Here is a 20,646-nt window from a genome sequence, read left to right as displayed (position 1 = left end):
TCCAGAATCCTAGCGGAGATTGCCAAGGACTTCTGCCACTACTGCCTATCTCAACGGCTAGTGGTCATAGCGGAATATCTTCCTGGGGACCAGAACATCACAGCAGACTGGAATTCCAGATACCTTTTGGATTCCAGCGACTGGAAATTGGATCCTCTGATTTTTTCTCAGATAGTCAGGGAATGGGGCAATTGCGAAGTGGATCTGTTTGCCTCTCGTCTCAATTGCCAGATTACAAAATTCTACAGTTGGCGTCCAGACCCCTGTGCAATAAAGACAGATGCCTTTCTTCAGGATTGGTCCCAGTTTCGAGGGTATGCTTTTCCCCCTTTTCTGATGATTGCCAGGGTGTTGTCTCAGGTGCGGAGACAGAGGACAGAGATTGTTCTGATAACACCTTTTTGGAGAGCACAGCCTTGGTTCCCCATTGCTCTTCATTTAGCTTGTGCCTCTCCTCTTCTAATTGCGCCTCGTCCGAATCTTCTTTTGAGTCCGGAGGGCCGTCAACATCCACTGGTCCTGTCAGGGAAGTTGACTCTACTAGCCTGGTTAATTTCAGGACTAGATGGAGTACCCCAGACCTTTCGAAACAGGCTGCGGAGTACATTAAGCACACCTGGGCCGATAGTACCCATAAGAGATATGATTCAGCGTGGCGCAGATGGGTTAGTTGGTGTGATGGAAGGGGTACCAATCCAGTGGAAGCACATCTTGGTATGATTGTTAATTTTTTAGCAGAAATGGCTAATTCTGGTTTGGCTTATTGCACAATTAATAATTTTAGATCTGCGATTTCAGCAGGACATTCTCATCTAGAAGGTAAACCCATGGGAGAACACCCATTAATTTGCAAACTTTTAAGGGGTATTCGTCTTTTTAAACCTCCTCAAGCTAAATACTCTGTATTATGGGATGTTAGCATTGTTTTAAAATTTCTGGATTCTTGGCCTACCAACAGGTATTTGTCTCGCAAGCAACTGTCAGCCAAACTGACCATGCTTTTATGTCTCATCTCTTGCAAAAGAGTCTCTGATGTCAGAGCTTTAGATCTAGCAGGCAGAACCTTTTCACCAGAAGGAGTCACCTTTTCGGTGACAAGAAGAACTAAAACAAATTGCAGGTCAGTACCTATCCAATTAATACTGAAAATTCGAAATTATGTGTAGTTCAGTGTTTAAAGGATTATGAAGTTGTCACAGAAGAATTTCGACAAGATGTTAAAGGTCAATTGTTAATTGCTTTGCAAAAACCTTTTAAACCGGTTACCTCAGCTACCTTAGCTAGATGGATGAGATGGTTGATGAGTGAAGCAGGTATTGATACCTCTGTCTTTGGGGCTCATTCTGCTAGAGGGGCTATCGCTTCAAAATCGTTTGCCTTAGGTTCTCGACTAGAAGACATTATGAAGGCAGCAGATTAGTCTTCAGAAAATACTTTTCGTAAATGGTATCATAAACCAGTATTGGATGTAGCTACTGTTGTGATGGAACAGAACTAGCATAATCGGAGCCTCCGGTCCTGACATAGAATAAAAAAAATTCTAGCTATTGCGTCAAGAATTTTAAATTCTATTAAGGACACGGAGGCAAGGATTATCCCTCCCTTATATATACATTGAAGATTTCATATCATTTATTGTGCATATTTATGATATATTGTTATTTAACCCTCCCATTTATTGTCAATTATAAAGTTTGAGACATTTCAATTTTTATTGGAATATTACCTACCTGTTTATTGTTATAGGCTCTGACCAAAAGAACTCCTGAAATTCGTATCTTCAGGGAAGTTTGGTTTGAAGTTTTTACCCGGTTGTTTCTCCGGCTTTGAGCTACCCAGGATTCGGTTCTTCAGTAAGGAGAAGAAGTTCATGACTCCGGTCTTCGGGATGGCGTAAGAAGTTTCGTTTTCAAGTTGATCTTATCTGATCTGACCAAAGAAAGAGGAAGTGACTTTATAGGTCAAAGGACTCATGACAGAGGACGTGGATGGTGATTGGACCATGTGACAGGATGTCAGGCATCCTGGGAAGTGTAGTTTTTTCTGTTACTTGTATTTGATTGGCTGCTGTTTAAGTCAGTAAAGAAAGAGAAAGCATAATCCTCGCCTCCGTGTCCTTAATAGAAATGAAAATTCTTGACGCAATAGCTAGAATTTTTTTTATTCACATCAAGTGTCAGGACCACTCTTGATAAATCTTGCAAACACTCATCCATAACGGAAGCAATATCCATAGACCCTCTCAAGTGCTATCTCTGATGCCCCGGTAAACTCCTTGGAAGAGTTCCACCTTATGACATGTATTACATTTCTTCCCCACAGCTCGAAATGAAGCATTATTGCCAAGATGAGTTTTGGAACCACATCTAAACCAATTTGTCCCAGTCCTTTTCTGTGTAAACTTTGTATTTTCATCTCGATAAGACAATATATTCACTGATTTAGGCATTTGTATAGAATTCAATGTCTGCACACTGAGATCAGCTGAAAAGCATTTGCTCAAGATAACAGAACGTCCTATAGCTTTGGCTATATCCACAACTTCTATTAATGTTGGATCATGAAAACGGAGTAATCATTCCGGAATCTTCCTTGAGTTGCAACTGAAAGTAAATTGAGCTCTGATAGACGTGTCTAAAGAATTTCCTAAAGAATTTCCAAAATTGCACTTCGTTGCTTGGATTTTAAGTGCAGAAACACACTCCTCAACAGATTCCTCTTGAGTCTATTTTCTCTTGAAAAAATAACTCTTTCAAGCAAAAACTTGGTGGTTCCAAAAATATGTTTTTCAGTCTTATAATTGCCTCTGTGCATTCATTCCAATCCTCAAAGTCTGGCAGGGTAAGACAACTGGTAAATTATCAAAAAGCTGTTTACCTTCAGCCCCTAAATTACCATAAAGGATAGCTGATTTTCTCTTTGGCGAACTTGATTCAGCATCAATAGCCTACAATAAAGTTCTCAAAAAATGTAAGCGTTTTTCCCATGCAAGTGGAGGCTTACCATGATTTTGCAGAAAAAGGTCTATCTGAACAAACTGCATTACTACACGCTGTTGAACAAGCCTGCAGTTTGATTTTTTTTTTTAACTAGTACAAACAATTTCTTAAAATGTAAAATTGACAATATAATTTTTTTTTTTTAATAATGCAGACAGGAACAGTATGCCCCAAAATGTGTTAACCTCCATGCTAAATGTCAATTAAATCGGTAAGTAATTCCCCAAATGTGAAGCTCCATAAATGACAAAGCGCTGCCAATTGCCGGTCGTCAGATGACCTAATCGGTTATGTGCATCGGTGGCGCCTAAGGCATGCGCCCAGCACGCACCAGCAAGACGCTCCCAAAATGCTTCACCCGACCCTGGGAGGTCTCCGCTGAACGCAGAGCAGTTCAGATGGTGGCGACTCCCTGAGGAACAGATGCTTAAAATGAGAGGTAGTAGTAAGCTCTCTGTATCCTGTGAAGTCCTCTAAAGCGAACTGCGATGACGGTGGGCTCCCTGTTCTCCTCTAACTGCACTCGTCGCCAAACATGTTGCATGATGTAAATAGGAATGATGGAGGCTCAGCAGTAGTTTATTTACATAGTTTAATGTTCAAGTAAAAGGAGCCCACATCTCGCATGTCCTATCTCCATGGAGTCCAGTCTGCAACTACGAGAGCTGTAGTTGGATACCATAGAGAAGGAATGCGGAACATGAGGGATGTCAAAAGTAAATACATACAACCATAAGTATGGTGCAAGACCAATAACAATATAAATGCAGTATGCACCAAACATAAAAAAAGGACTATACAAAATGAGTAATGTACTTGCCTAACACTACAGCATGTGAAGAAAGAAAGCAATGTATGATGCGTTTGGCAGAAGAGTGTGCCAGTGCTAGTGAGGCACAGAAAACATCATCACTGGTTATTGAAATATCCCAACTAACATACCCATTGGATTGGGAAGGGAGGCCCTGCATCTGCATCTTAGATGGAGGCACATGAATGTGGTGATTTGACAGCCATATTTGATGAGGGAATTCCAGTCACAAAGCAATGCAGTTTGTTTCCTAGGCGGTCATGATTTTTAATACTTTTAACTATGGTTGCTGGCTTGTGCTCCTCCCCATCTGATAATTTATGACACAGAATCAAATATTTGAGGACCTCGGAATCTGCAGCATGAGCGTTAGAGGACCTGGGAGTCTGCAGCATGATCTGTGGTCCCTACAGGGAGAGGGGTTGATTCGTGGTGTAGCATGGCTCCCTCTGATATGGCCACATCCCACCTCACACTGCTCAGCTGGAAGTAAACGAGCAATGCAGCACCTGTGGCAGATGGGCAAGTGAGTATCCCTGGGTGGTGGAAGGCTCCTGCAGACACCTTTCATTCCAGCAGTAGTGATAGTCTGCTAGACCTTAGCCTCTCCCTTCTTATTTCTGTGGTCCAGCACAGGAGGCAAAATAGGATGGGAGTTGTTGCTCATGTGTTTTTCTCTGGCTATGTTTGCAGTGGTGGAGGTGAAGGTTGGCAGAATGCAGGTAAAATGTCTGTGTCTGTGTGAGGCAGGGGATAATGAGATGGCAGTAAGAGTAAGTACATATGAGGTGACTTGCATGTAGTACAAAACACAGCTGTGCTGCTCCTTGGCACATTTTAGTCCTAACAATCCTAAATGAAGTTGAGATCACAAAACATTCTTTCCTAGCAGTGCCTGGCTTGAGATATACTGGTTGTCTGGCAGATAAGGGGCACAGGGCATATTATGCAGGTCACATGAGGCTTCCCTGTCAGCCAGAGTAGACACGTTGGGCAAGTGGAGGATGCCAGTGATAAAAGCAAAAAAAGAAATGTATGAAATAAACTGCAGGGATGTCTGTGCTTTTTTATTATATGAGTGCTTGTGTTCACCGTAGATGGTTGCTAGTTCATTTCTAGGTGATTTTAAACCTTGAAACATTTTGTATTGTGTCACATTACACAAGTCACATGACGACCATACAGCCAGAAGAGAGAACGTGGACAAGATGAAGGATTCCGAGGGAACCAGAAAGTAGGGCAAAGAATAGCCCGAGATTCTGCACTCTAGATGCAGCCGTGGGGATGTGATTGACTAGGAGCTTTGTCTAGGGGGGTTGCTTGATATACAGGAAGCTATGATACTAAAAACAGCATATATCTGCATGACAGATACAAGTCACAAGGCTATAGGAATGTATTTCTTTTCTTGACGGCGACCCATTATCTGCAATAGGGGCTGTGCTAGGGCCATACTGTTTAATTTTCTGATGACCTTAAGCCTAATAACATTACATATCCAGTCACAAGATACAGACCACCCTTGACACAAGGCAAACTGGACAAGATGGGGGAATTTCTCAGCAAACCTTCTTTTTTCTTCATGTTTCGATTCCCTTCACATTTCCAGGTTCTTTCATCAAAACACAACAATGTGGTGTCTGTAAAATGCAGAGAGGCCAAGGCAGAGTATATTTGATGCAACTGCCAGCTGTAACATTCATGGCCTTTTAAAGTCACTAGTCTTCCCATAATTCCTTATTTTTTTATGCCAGTAGTACTGAAAGTCTGCCACTCTATATGCAGTACTATAATGTTTCTTATTTCTACAGCTGTTAGCATGTTTTTGGAGACTGGGAAGTGATACATATGACTGGATTAGACAACCCCCGTCATGCAAGCATGAACCTGTCACATGTGTGGTAAGAATGGACTTTTATTTGTTAAGAATTAAAGTAGGCATTGGCAAAGTCAACAGTTCTGCCTTTGCTGTAGTGCATGTACGGACCAACAACATCACAGGCAGATATGTGTGAACACAGAAAATACGCATAGACAATAAAGACATGTCGAACATGCACAAACTACATAAAATAGAGCACGGGTACACAGAAGTTACATGCGTTCCAAAGGTAGCACATACAGTTACCTAAGCCACGAGAGGCAAGCAATGATGTTTTAACTGTACGCATACATGCATGATGACTGGGTGCCTGCCGCTCACTGTGCATGCACGTGTGATTGTATATATTTTGCCAATGTGTATGTTCTGTGTGCATGATATGCTTGTTGCATTATTGGTTTGCACATGCAGTACGGGACTGTCAGATCTTTAGGATTTGCAAATGCTTGTTTGAATAGTCACAGCAACAACCTTCATGAAGTCTTACTTCCAGATCCCTCATAACCCCCTTTGCATGCCCATCAAGATTCCACCAGGAAAGAGTCTGGTAGTATGTGATGGAGCTGAGTGGCATTTTTAGAGCATGAACATCCTATGTATGTGTGTGGGTGGGACTTGTCAACTTGGCTGGATTTGACCAAGGCATGATTACTGTGCATTAGATTTTGGGATGCCGCTAAAGTAAGATGCTTTAGGGCGGCCCTTGCACATTAGACAAGGCAGCCAACAGTTCAGGTCTGTGGGCTCAAGGAGTTGCAGTAATGCTGCATTGCGAGAGTTCAGGTCTGTGGGCTCAAGGAGTTGTAGTAATGCTGCATTTAGAGAGCTATGCAAAGCCCAGGGCTCTATTAGTATGGATAATTTACTTAAAAATGAGGAGCACTGACCTCCATGGATAGGGCTCCTTGAGCTTCTACAGAGTTTTCTAGCACTGGAGTCCTGAAAGCTATTAATATTGTTCCTTTTTCAGAAGATGCAACATCCCTTGAACTGACCAACCTCTAAGAAAGTATTACTAGGACTAAAAAGTGGTTACAGATTGTCCTCTATTGATTCACTCTGCACCTTATATGAATAAGCCTGCAGCATAGGATATAGTTTGAATAAGTCAGAGTATAACTTTCCAAACTCTTAACCCGGAACAGAAACGCACTAAACACCTTCAGTGTTGTTGCCAAGAAGCAACATTTCACTTCCTGAGCACGGCATTATATTATACCAGGTCAGAATAATTTTATTTTAAGCACAGGAGATAAGGACCTGATTTAGATTTTGGTGGACGGTTTACTCCATCACAAATGTGACGGATATCCCATCCAGCGTGTTACAAGTGTGCCATGCTGAATGGCTCTTCTAATACAGTGGACTGGGCATCTGCCATGCTTATGACAGAGTAACCCGTCTGCCAAAATCTAAATCGCGCCCTATGTTATTTGCCCAACATTTAAGGATATTGAGCCAATGAAGACTCAAACCTGGTTCCCCAGCTGCAAAGCAACAGCTCCTGGCCATATCCATGTTTCTCAATTCATATGTGAAAGTCATACAGAGGTGTATTTGATCATGTTGAGTGAACGTATTCTTCATTAAAATGGTTTTGTGAAGTAAAATGAAACAGCAGCAACGAATACTGGAAGGTTCACCAGGAGTCTTGCTTGGTGATACTTGAAAGGATAGGTTTTGCAACTGGACATAGGGGTATTGCTAACCACCTTTACACTGTTACAAATACATTGATAATCATTTTAAATATTATTCGCATATAGACCAGAACATTTGTGACCCATCAAAAATCGGCTTGCGACTCACTGGTGGGTCCCAACACACAGTTTAGGAAACACTGCCTTAATCCTCTTGAAGAAACCCATGGCTGACTCCAAGGTGCAGCAAAGTACTAGCCAGGATTCAACAATACAAGTGGGGGTGTTAATTAGAACATCAGTATCTAACTGTGCTAGCTAAAATCAAAGAGGAGCTCCATGTCTTTGTAGATGATGTGCAACATGGAGTACTAAGACTTCTGATTCTTTCTGCAGCCTATTCATCTGTATAATATGACAAATTGGTCAAACAGTTGAGGGAATCACTGCTCTATAATGTATCAGATAATTTATCAAGACTCACACTTTGCAAGACAAAATAGTCAAGCAAATGGTACAGGATTAGGTCTGCATGTTGTGCAACTATAAACAATTTCCTCGCTATTCTTGTTTAGTCTGTACTCTGTTACAGCACTGCCAACAGTTCCAGATGTAAGCTGATGTCATCATTAGCCATGTTTACCTGGAGAAGGAAATTGGAAATAAGGCTAGGGACTATGAGGTGAAGAAACCCCATGGAATGATGCCAGAACAGAGGTGAACTCCAAAATAATGCTGCTGGGAATGGCCCCAAGCAGATGAAAGCAGTATAGAAACCAGCCGCATTATCTCACCTTAACCCAGTCTGCCATTACCAATGCATTTACAGTGTCTTTCTTTCCACTTGTGTCTTTCCTCAGACTTGCAGCGTCCATTTTCTTTTCCCTGCAACACGGTGGATTTCTCCAAATGGCCCCATGATGGAGTTCTTCTGTGAAGGTACTTTTAGCAACGTTTTGTTCACAGAGCCCACATAATTTGTTTCCTTTTCATTTTCTTAACGTTTAAATGGCTTATAGAAAATTCTGACTGTCTTTACAAACCCCTCTATCAACTACTGTGAGATCTCCATTTTACTACGTCTTAACATGTTTTCATTATCTCATTAACAGTGTAGGCCTTCATATTTTGAATGTTGTTTCCATTAAATGGCTTTCCTCCCCACAGAGGTATAACTACACCTTCATTTTGTCTTTGTCACTGTTCCTCCTGTGTCAGGGAGATTGTGGAAGCTGAAACCAACTTGTAAATCATCAATTGCTTATCATTCTGAATGTACTATATTGAAAAATATTATGCTAATGGTACATTCTTCATCTTCGAAAGGCATGCCTAAGAGTACTCTTAAACTTCATTCTCAAGTCAAGCCTCATTAAGTAGGGTCTATGAAACCTCTAAAACAAGACCCTTGATATCTTGATAAATTGTCATTTACTATACCTTTTGAAATTCTATTGGAGGAAATAAGTTCTCTGCGCCCATTTGTGGAGGAGAATAATGTCAGGATACATAACTTTGACACAAAATGGCCCTTCATGTAAGTGTGATTTGTGGAAACTGAGTAAAGAATCAGTGATCTTCAAGATGAAACTTCCAAAATTGCAGTCATGCAAAGTGAAATTGCCTTACTTAAACAGCATGCTGAAGACTGTGGAAACAGAAACAGATGCAATATTCTCCACATTTATGATCTCCTGGAAGATGTTGAAGGCAGGAATCCAGTTTTCTTCTTCACCACCTTTATGTCACAAATTCTTAGTCATCCAAATTTGCCCAAACTCAACATTCAACATTTACATAGATTTGGACATAAACCTTCTACGTCATGAAAGCCTAGAGAAATAATTATACTGTTCCTGGAATATACAGACCCCCTGAAAATCTTACTAGCTAGAAAATCCATAAAGCAAATCTTCTGGTCTGGTCATAGATGTATTTTACACAAGATGTCACTAAATCTACTGCTAATAGATGCAAGGATTTTTTTTCTCTTTGACTAGCTCTGCAGAATATGGGAGCCCATTTTAGCTTGCTTTATGCATGTTCTTTCAAAGTCACCTGTAAAGATAAATCATTTCCCTTCACAGACCCTGTGAAGCTTAAGCAATTTCTTCAAAACAATTCTTACAATTCTAAAGACACTGCCGGTCCGCTAATTAATTTTATAATATTGACTTATGTCTCACATGCTCTGTTATTCTTTCCACAAGCTGAAGATTCTTATTTTTCATGACTTTAATGTTAATTTATTTTTATTTTCCAAGTTATTTGTAGTCCTTCTGTCATTACTTTGTTGCACATGGTGGTAAATTTGTCCTTATGATGTGTTGTCACCGACCCACCCTCTCCCTCTGCCTTGTTTACCATTACTAGCAGTTGTTTATCTCAGTTGCTATAAATTTGGCTTGTACTGTCTGTATCTTTCCTACTTTCACATTCCATCCTTCTCTATATATTCTCTCCTAACCCTTCTTTTCGTATTACTTTCTCCGTCTCTTCATTGCATTGTCAACCTTTATTGAGTACATGTTTTCTTACTGTAGATCTTTTTTTTGTTTTTTTTTTACATTAATATGTTTCCTATTGTGATAATTTAGAGTTATTACTTGGAATGTCAATGTTTTGAATAATCCTTCTAAACAACTGAGAATTCTCTCTCACTTGTCAGAGTACTCTTCAGCGAAAGCGCTTCTTCAAAAATCTCATCTCACAGAGTTAAGAGTGCAAAAAAGCACAAAAACGTTAATGTTCTTTAGAGGGTAATGTACTTGTTTCTCTAAATACTAACAAAAAGATATTCTCTTTAATACGCATATTGATGTTTCTATTCTTTCAAAACACACTGATACTGAGGGAAAGTGGATTGATACAAACCTTACTGTAAATAAAATTCCTTTAACTATTTTTAATATTTATGGACCCATTCAGAAAGATTTTTCATTGTTGCCTTGATATTGGAAGACAATGCCTGAAATATAATTGATTATTTTATTTTCCCCGAAACTATTGATCCTTTTTTTAGACAGAAAAACATTACATTTATTATCCATAAAAAGAATAAGCAATTTTGGGCAAGATGTAGCAATTTCCAAATTTGCAATTCGGAAATTATTGAGAGTCTGTGCGACTCGCAATTTCCGAATCGCAAATTCGGATGCAGAACGGTGTCTCAGACACCGTCTGTGAATCGCTATGGGGTCGCAAAGACCCACCTCATTAATATTAATGAGGTGGGTCGCATTTTGCGACCCCATAGCGATCCCCTGCACTCACAGGGATGGTGGCCTGCTGGAGACAGCAGACCTCCTTGTCTGTGACTGCTTTTTAAATAAAGCAGTTATTTTTTTGTATTGCAGCCCGTTTTCCTTAAAGGAAAACGAGTTGCAATACAAAAAAAAGAACGAAACCATTTGGTTTCGTTTTTTCAGAGTAGAAAAAAACATTTTTGGCAACATTCACAAAGGGGAAGGGGTCCCACGGCAACCCTTTCCCTTTAGCGAATGGGTTACCACCAGTGTGACACTTGTGGTAACTGCGAATTGCTGTGCGACCGCGTTCACGGTCACAAAGCAATTTAGCATTGCGGTGTGAGTCACAAATAGGAAGGGGAAGCGGTACAGACTCGCAAAATGTGAATGAGCATCGCGATGCGCATTTTGCATGGCGCAAACTGCGATTTTCGCAGTTTGCACCATGCAAAATGCTTCCTACATCTGGCCCTTTGTTCTTTTCTTATAGATCCATGGTAGATTCTTGGTGATTGTGTAACCCAAACAACAATGAATACATGTTATTTTCCCTAACACACAACCCTTTGGAGATTAGACCATCTATTTGCTAATAAACCCCTCTGTCAACATCTACTTAAGGTGGACATTTCTCCAAAAGTGATTTCATATTCATGGTTCTGTGAAAGCTGAGTTTTAGCTATTACCTTTCCATATACATACAAATAGATGCCTCTTCCTCTTTCAATGCATTTACCTCTGAATTCTTTTCCGTACAGAATGATCCTTTTCTCTTCAAACCAATTAGTATGGGACACCTTCAATGCTTCTGCATGGGGCTTCATTATTGTTATATCCCCAATCAAAATAAATCTCTACGTAAACAACATACTCAACTTTTAACCGCTATTAAAAAAATTAGAACATTTATATTACTCTTCTAACTTATCAGATGTCTTACATGAATTGGTTGACGCCTCTTAATATTTACTAAGAAGCAGTACTAGATATTTATGGGTGATGCAATAAATCAGGTAAACTTCTAGCCAATTACCTCAAAATATGGAAAGATCGTAAAAAAAGTGGAATCTTTACATTCCGACTCGGGTACCCAGATCTTTAGGGATAAGGACAGCCTTCAGAAATTCACATATTTTTATTTAAAGATTCATACTCTGGAACATCATCCTGCAGATTCTGACATTGACTCTTTTCTTCAAGCATGACAAGTTGACTATCTCTCAGACCGATCTGTCCAGTTTAGAAAAAGATATTTATCTCTCTGAACTACTTTCTGCTCTTCATCTCTTAAAGAAAAGCAAAAAACCCAGACCTGGTAGCTTCACTGTAGAGTTTTACTCCCACTTTGCTGCTATCTTACTATCCAAAATGTTACATTTGTTTTTTTCTTTTTCATCTAATACTTCCAAAGGTTTTTGAAGCAGTTATCTGTCTTATTCCGAAAGAAGGTAAGAATCCCACTTTATGTAAAAATGATCACCCTGTCTCCTTAGTCAATGTTTTAATGCTAGAATCCTTCTTACCCAAATTATTAGGCCCAGAGCAGGCTGGTTTTATTTAGGGTCATTTGGGCTCCGACAATGCTAGATTATTTTTTAATATCTTGACTAAAGCTTCTAATCTTGAGTATCCTCTGACAATCAATACCACTGATGCAGAAAAAACCTTAGATAAACTTAAATGGATATTTTTTTAAGGATTTACAATGGTATGGATTTGGGCATAAGATTTGTTCCCTCAAATCCACATTATATGATTCTCCAAAAGCTGATGTTACAGTTAATGATTTAACATCTTTATACTTTACACTTTAAAGAGGCGTCAGGCAACGTTGCCCCCTATCTCCTGTCTTATTTATTTTGGCATTACGACCACTTCCTCCAAAGATTTGACAAAAACAGCTGACCTCAGTTTTCTAATATAATTTGCACCATTCAAAATTAGATGGTATGCTCTTCTTTATCTCAAACCCTGAAACCTCTTTAACGGCTCTCTCAAGACACTTCTCAACTCTAATAATAGTGAGATTCTACCACTTAATAAGCATTCTACTAAACAATTATTTGTCTCTTCTGCGTTCACCTGGGCTTCTATTAAAATCAAATACATGGGACTTTGGTTTATTAATTGTATTTGTTTCTGTTTTACTCAGCTTTATGGACCTTATTCCTAAAATTGAATCTCTTCTTTATAAATGGAATCCTATTTTCCTATCTTGGTGGGGTCGCTTACACACCTTTAAAATGATGATCACTCTAATTGTTCTCTATACTTTATCTATGATGCAAATACATATTTCCCCAAGCATAGTATAAGAAAATAAACTTACTTTTATCCAACGTCTTATGGAATAAAAATAAATCTTGTATTTCTTTTCTTAAACTACAACACAGTAAGTGTACTGGTGGGATGAATTTTTCTGATTTCCCAAAATATCACGCTGCTTTCTCACTTCATCAGACTTCTTATTGGCTATTAAATAGCTCTTCCTCTTTCTTACCACTTTGGTTACCTTAAGAAGATATTTTATTCCCCTTTTCTACTTTAAAGAATATCTTGCCCAATCGTCAAATCCTTCACAATTATGCTCCCCCATTTCCCCAGTTTCCCTTCTGATTCATTGAACTGTATTTTCTTTTTTTCAATTATCTACATGGCATAACAAGTTAATTCAAATAAATGATAGACCCCTTTTTTTGCAAAACAGGATTTGCCTGCTGATTTCTTCGACAGTGAAACTCTGCTTTCTTTCCTTCAATTTCAATCAAAATGTCACTGTCCTAAACCCTTTCAATATGAACACTCCATTTTATTGAACATACTGGAAACTTTACCTAACAATTCTCCAACTGCTTCTTCTACTCCTTCTACTCCAAATAGACCCCAAACCTCCCTCAACTATAAATTATTAAACTCTTCCCCATTTATAAGACCTACATCTTCATAAGAATCCTTATGGGAAAATGACTTGGGGCTTACTTGGCCAGCTTCCCTCTGGGATAAAGTATGGCTTAAAGCTCACAAAACGTCTAGAATGGCTACTCTTACTCAAACCTTAATTATTGTTTATGATAGACTATCTCATGCCACAATCCATATCTCATTTTACTACTCTAGCTGATGTTGGACTTGTTCCTTTCCAAACAGTGATCTAAAACACGTTATTTTTGTGTCCTAACACTTTGCTCTTCTGGCATAAAATATGGAAACACATTTTCCAAACCTACAGTCTTTTTAGTTTGCCTCTCTTTTTCTTGATAGCCTTCACAAGGATTAGCAATATACTTTTCCCTAATAACAAATTGCTGGACCTTGTAATTGCTGTTGCTTTTCATTAGATTACAATTCACTGGAAGTGTATGCCTAACATATATTGTAAAGATGGGTGGTAAGTAGTTTGTCATCACCATCGACTCAGCATTTTTCAGAATCCATCCTTTTATCTCACAGTACTGATTTACTAGGGTTCTCTCTTTTACAACCTTTTTAAATAGTATTAGTTCCCTCTTCAACAACAATACAGCTTTCACCATTGTATACTTTCAACCCCCTGAACATTACAGTATTCTCTGTTTACCAATTTTTTCAAGTTCCACTTTGCTGAAAAACACTTTTGAATGTTGTTTAATCAAATATAGATGTACATGTATTACTTATACTGACCTTCTTTTGGATTCAGATGATACCTTTATCCTTCTTTCCCTCTCCTTTCCCTACCCCTTCCTTGCAATCCCCAAATAACTCCATAAATCCTTAAAAAGCTTATATTGTACAGTTGATTAACTATGTTTTCTTTTTTTCTTGCTATAGTATTACAATGTTCATCGTGCCTCATTTTTATTAGGATGATATGCCTATGACGTGTCACTCCTTTTATGTATGATGTTAATTTTCTTCTTACAATAAAGCTTTCCTAAAACTGAAGAAAAGAATCTCCACTGCCTACAAGGTATGAAAAGCATGTTGCAACATAATCTAAAGGGCCTTCCATTATTAACAAAACCAATCAGCTGGAGTATTCCTTATCATAAATAAGGAAGAATATATGTGAAACTCATATTAGTAGCATTAAAGTGCCTCCCAAGAGTTAATAATTAAAGATAATTCATCTTCCCTATGCACAAGACCTTTCTAATACAAGTCCATGGTCTAATTAAGATTCCTCAGTCATAGGGTTGCTGCTCGTCTAGTGATACCTTTGACCACAGGATCACAAGCTCTAGCACAAACACAAATCACCCTGCAATGCATAGCCATTTGCTTGCTCCTTAGACGTCACTGCAAAACCAGTAAAGAAGCTTTTGACTTATGACTTATACTGTGAGATGCAGCAATCTGCTCATGCCAGCTTTGGGACCTTCCCATACAATTGCTTGAATCTAACTGCATCCCACCTATGGTCTGTGGCAGTACTGCTTTGCAAATGACCACCTCAACTTCTGCACACCCAGTAGCTCATTACCTACATTCTCAAAGACATATTTTGAGAGGGTAGGGTCAGACTAAGAATTAAAATCCGCACTAGCAAAATTTTCAAACCTACCCTGCTCCCCTTCTCTCCTCTCCCTGCCCCTTTCTCTCTTTCAATCCATCAATTATTTTTCTCTCTCCTCCCTCTCCACTACATCATCTGAGCTGCTGGTTGCCAGTGGGGCCCACTGACATTCATTTTTAAGGACCAGCATTTGTTTTTCCTCATCAAACACTGACTAAGAGCAAGAGAGAAAAAAACATAGGGGAAAGAAGGAGAAAGAAAAATGAAAAAAGTGTCACAAAGGGTAAAAACTGAGATCCGCAATAATGAGATAAAGATGCAGGGAGTGCCTGATAGTGGATTAAAGAGGAATGAGGTGAATTCAAGACCACCAATCAGGTGCTGACATTTAATAGCACTGGCTGCAGTCTTCTGAGCAGCGCTTTGGGCACCCGTACTCTTTCTTTTATTAATTAAGTATTGTCACTCTGGACCCAGGCCTTCAACGGCTGTAGATGACCACAGAACATGCCCAACGGGATGCAAGGACAATCTGTCCCTGAATGTGGAATAGGAACTAGGACATTCTGAAATACGACCTCTAACCCACACGCATTAACATAACTGTTACTACCTGTCAGAATTTCCAACCTAGTATATCATCCACCTCACACGTTACCTTGCTCCACTGCAGTGTTGAGTTAAGCGTAACTATGTTATTGTTTATTGTTAAACTAATAAGAATGTTTTATAGAATCAGATAAAGGCAGAGTTTACTCACCAGCACCATCAGTTTGTGTGATGCACACTGATGCTCTATCAAGATCTCGCTTGTGTGTCTGGGTTCATTGGTGCCTTCAAACATAATCCTTTTCTGCATCATGCCGATATCCAAGTCCATAGTATAGACAATGCGTGATTTCTGTGTTTCTGGGGAAGGTAGCAACAGAATGGAGTCAATTTCTTGGTTAGGGTAAAACCCAGAGCGATATTACTCCATCAGCAAAGTCCTCTATATAGCACATTCTGTGGCATTACTCCTACACACCTCTGCCCTCTGATTGTCCCCAGTGTGCTGAGTGCTATAAGAGATTGTCTTCTTACTAGTCCTCTGTGGAACCTATCATACAAAACATTCCCAATTTGAATGTAAGAAATATCACTGTGAAGAGTTCCTGCTGCAGAGATCTATTCAATACCAACTAACACAAGCTAAAATCTCAGAAAGGAAGACACAGCACTTCCCCCTTCTGAGGTTGATTAGTCCCATTTAGCATGGTCATTACATTAGAACTAATGAGACAACTTTGGACTATATAAATGGCCAATATTAATATTTATAGGTAACTCTGATGATGCAAACTAGATTGCATTCTTCAAATTAGACTAAAAGCCTTCTGACCACTGTTTCCCGGTTACGGACCCAGGTCTTTCTGTTGCTTACCTGACATCGTCTATTTTCTTGTTCACCATCTTGTCCGTTGCCTTCTTTCATTGTTTGTGCTTTTCACTAGGACTCCATGTTGAGGTGGAAGTCATGTTTCTTTTATTACATTACCCCTGCTCCCATACCATTCCCCAGGCCTTTCACTACCCAAAACCTCTGCATAAGCTACACCTTCCCCTTACTGCACCACGTAACAACTATGCTGAAATAGCAATTATGGGTTGTTTATTATGCTTCCTCTGTTCACCCATGGCCACTCACCTGTCATTAAGCATTTGGCCTTTCTGCACGCGACAGGCACCTTTTTTCTTCACCCAATACCGCATCAACTGCGTAGGCTGCCCTTGTCCTTTAATGCACATTGTGGTAGTGGTCGCAGGTTGTGTTTTTTCAGGGTGTTCCCAATCACCACACTGAATTTTATCTCATATCACTCACCACCTTTTGAGCCCTCCTTGTATGCTGTCTATTTTCTGCTCTGGGCTGGTGTCAGGTTAGCTGCCTGCTTCTGGGCTAAGATTGAGACTGCAACGTGGTTTGTGGGCTTCTTTGTAACTGAATATTACCTGTTTCTTGTGGATGCAGTAAAAGTGAGAACAATGACTCTCCACCACTCTATGTTTCCCTGTTGTCTCTTTTCTTATTCTTCCTTTGTGAGCCTCATTGCAAGTTCTCTATACTTTGTTATGGAGTTACGAATGGCTAGGAGTTAAATTAACACCCAGTATCTCTGCAGCAAAGTATGCCATTATGATTTTTCTCACAGGGAATAACTGCTTGGACTAGGATTTACCAGGTTTTTCACAATTTCAGCAAAAAATCTGCAGACATTTTACACCTCCTCTGAGCAGGCAGGAAGTGTCTACAGGACTGCCAGAAGGGATGGAGCGGGTGAAATCAGAGTGAAGAGATGACTTGTACCTGTTTGAGGAAACCCTTATCTGCTCCCTCAGACTAATGTGGGTGTTAGGCAGTGCTTATACTCACAAACCCTAGTCCTGCAGTACATCTTACAGGCCCGGGGTTTCTGAACCAGGAATTATCGGGCACAGAGTTTTCATAATGGAAATTTTGGTTAATGCACTTGGATTTATAACTCCAGGTGATATAACCCAACTCACAATAAGACCCTGGGTCTCATTACAACATTGGTGGTATTGACCGCCTACTGCCACGGCGACGGCCGCCAACATACCACCGCCATGGCTACCAGCCGTCCACGTGTATCATGACCGCCGACGGTCATGATGGTGGTAAGGCAGCACTGCTGACAGCAGCACTGCCACGCCAGCGAAACACCGCCGACCGTATCATGTCCAATGATACGGCCTGGCGGTGTTTTTCTGGCGGACGCTGCTGCTGGCATCTGAGACTTGTATATTCAATACTGATTTTTTTTAAATCTAGTGATCAGGACGTTGTGGTTTACCGTAATGTAGGTTAATTGTGTACAAATACTGACAGGAATGATGGCTGGAAATACTTATTGCAAGACAACTTAATGTCTCAAAAGCAGAGAATAATAGCAGTAGTATGCCAGAATACAGCCACAAGAATAAACAATCAGACATTCAAAATCATTTAATGTCTGATGCACAATATACATCAAAGTACATTCTCCAATTTTCTAAAGGTGTTCTTAATTGTCTTTAATGCCAATGGTGCAATTAAAAGATGGGAAATTCAGGCGCCTGAGAGGGACTCAACAGGTCCCAAATCAGCAACATTACGATTTATTGTACTTTAAGGAGGAAAACATAGTAGAACAAAATAAAAAATGATATACAGATGTAAGAGTGTGCACTCTCTCTCTTAGATAATCTGCATGATAGTTAAAACACTCACAGCGACCAGATGCAGGGTCAGGGACGCTGTTATCCTCAGGAACAGATGAGGATATAGGACCATAAAGACAAGATTCGAAATGTAGCCAATAACGAAAAATGACAAAAAAACTGAATTCAAGATCATTAACTTATAAAACCATGAACGTTTAATAAATTATTGATGTGTAATACAGAAAAATTAAAAAAATACTAAAGCTGCAGTCTCACTGGATCAGTCAAAAGGGAATAAAAGTAATCTGCCATGAAGTTCTTGGAATTTAAGCAAAACACAGCATGAAGAACAATCTGAAAAACAGGCTAAGTCCCAAAATTTAAGCTAATCAATAATCAGACCGCCCACATGGTAAAACTCCAAACGTATATAGCTCACACCAAAATGTGAGGATTCATACAGCAAATTCCACCATAGAAAATCATAGAAATGGCAATGTCAACGTGGTGCCAGCAAAAGTATCATTATTTTGGCAAATCACATTTCTGCATTTTAAAACATAATATATGCTCACTATCACACTGAATGAATATTGATTCCCCCCTGCTGAGCTAATGTCATCCAGATGCATGAGAACAAATTAGTTACATAAAAAATAGAAACAAATCATGAAGGAACGCAATACAGTGTGCTAGCAGGAATAGCATTAAAAAAGTTGCAAAGGCTATTCCTCCAGGGAGTTCTTCAAGAATATGTCATACAAAATAAACAGTGCACATTTTGCTGCCCAGTGTCAATAAGAACAAAAAACGTTGTGTGTATTTTGGATCGCAGCGTCACACTGCCCACTGCACTGCTCAATAATGCTATCGAATGGGCTGGCTCACACAGATTCCTTTTGGAAGCCACTATGGGGGTCATTACGACCCTGGCGGAACAAGTCCGCCAGGGCCGTGGGACGCGGTGGCACCGCCGACAGGCCGGCGGTGCCCCGCGGGGCATTCTGACCGCGGCGGCTCAGCCGCGGTCAGAGAAGGGAAACCGGCGGTCTTCCGCCGGTTTCCCGCTGCCCCAAAGGAATCCTCCAAGCCGGCGCAGCATGCTGCGCCGGCATGGGGATTCCGACTCCCCCTCCCGCCATCCAGTTCCTGGCGGTTCTCCCGCCGGGAACCGGATGGCGGGAGGGGGAGCGGGAGGGGGAGTCGCGGGGCCCCTGGGGGCCCCTGCCGTGCCCATGCCCCGTAAGAGGGCCCCTAAAAGTATTTCAGTGTCTGCAAAGCAGACACTGAAATACGCGACGGGTGCAACTGCACCCGTCGCACCTTCCCACTCCGCCGGCTCTATTACGAGCCGGCGTCATCGTGGGAAGGGAGTTTTCCCCTGGGCTGGCGGGCGGTCTTGTGAAGACCGCCCGCCAGCCCAGGGGAAAACTCGGAATACCCTCCGCGGTCTTACGACCGCGGAGCGGTATTTCGGAGGGGGGAAGCCTCCGCCGCCCGCCAGGCTCGGAATGAGGGCCTATGTTCTTGCCCTATTTTTCTAATTTCAGCAGCTAGCGCACGTCCTCACACGCTAACAATTCTGTCCAGTCTTCAGTAAAGAATGCATTAAATGCATATTCGGTACTCAAATCTACAGTCCGGTACTCAAGCATTCCTGAACGTCTTTGCTATTCTATTAATTTTAATGGACTTATGATTCACAAAGAGAAACCAATTGATTATTCAACCAGCTCCCCCCCCCACCAAATGATTGTATCTCCACGGCCTGGACTCCTGCGAATAGCGTTACTGAAAGCATATGTGTATTTCGTTTTACTTCTATTAAATGGAAAGTTGTCGATGTTGACTTAGGCCACCTATATGTAGCATTTGTAGATCTAAAATCGGCCTTTGATCTAGTACCCCACCACAAACTGTGGGAAGTTCTGTCTAAAATAGGAGTCCCGTGCTCTATTTTCAATATTATCAGGGATCTTTACACTGGCAACTATGGTAGAATTAGATGGGGCCCACAAGGTGAATTAACAGAAAAATTTCTTACTGCCCGAGGTGTAAGACAAGGTTGTGTTCTTGCCCCTACCTTATTCCTTCTCTTCATAAACGCATGCATCCCTTATCTTATGGAGTGCTCTAACGACTCGCCTAAAATAGGAGGGCAGAAGATCCCCTGCCTTCTTTTTGCCGATGACACCCTGCTGGTTTCTCAAACAGCCACAGGCCTTTCAACCCTGCTTTCAAGATTCATTGACTATTGCAATGATTATGGGCTCGAAATCAACCGATTAAAAACCAAGTGCATGGTGTTTGGCGATAGGAAAGGCAGAATGAGACGACCTATCTATTTAGAGGGTGCCGCGCTGGAAA

The 20,646-nt window shown here is 40.6% G+C and overlaps 1 protein-coding gene across 2 annotated transcripts in view; it reads right to left on the bottom strand.

Moving 5' to 3' along the window:
* The window catches only part of ITGAE (integrin subunit alpha E), an 874,109-nt gene that overhangs the window by 150,840 nt on the left and 702,623 nt on the right, over nt 1-20,646 (bottom strand). For both annotated transcript variants that reach the window (XM_069226334.1, XM_069226335.1), the window contains exon 19: nt 15,836-15,984. In XM_069226334.1, coding sequence (XP_069082435.1) covers nt 15,836-15,984 — 149 coding nt within the window. The remainder of the gene's footprint in view (nt 1-15,835; nt 15,985-20,646) is intronic.

Source organism: Pleurodeles waltl, chromosome 3_1, assembly GCF_031143425.1.
Source record: "Pleurodeles waltl isolate 20211129_DDA chromosome 3_1, aPleWal1.hap1.20221129, whole genome shotgun sequence".
NCBI classification, from domain to species: Eukaryota; Metazoa; Chordata; class Amphibia; order Caudata; family Salamandridae; genus Pleurodeles; species Pleurodeles waltl.
Note: the sequence above shows the minus strand (reverse complement) of the source record. Positions and strands in the feature narration are given on the sequence as shown.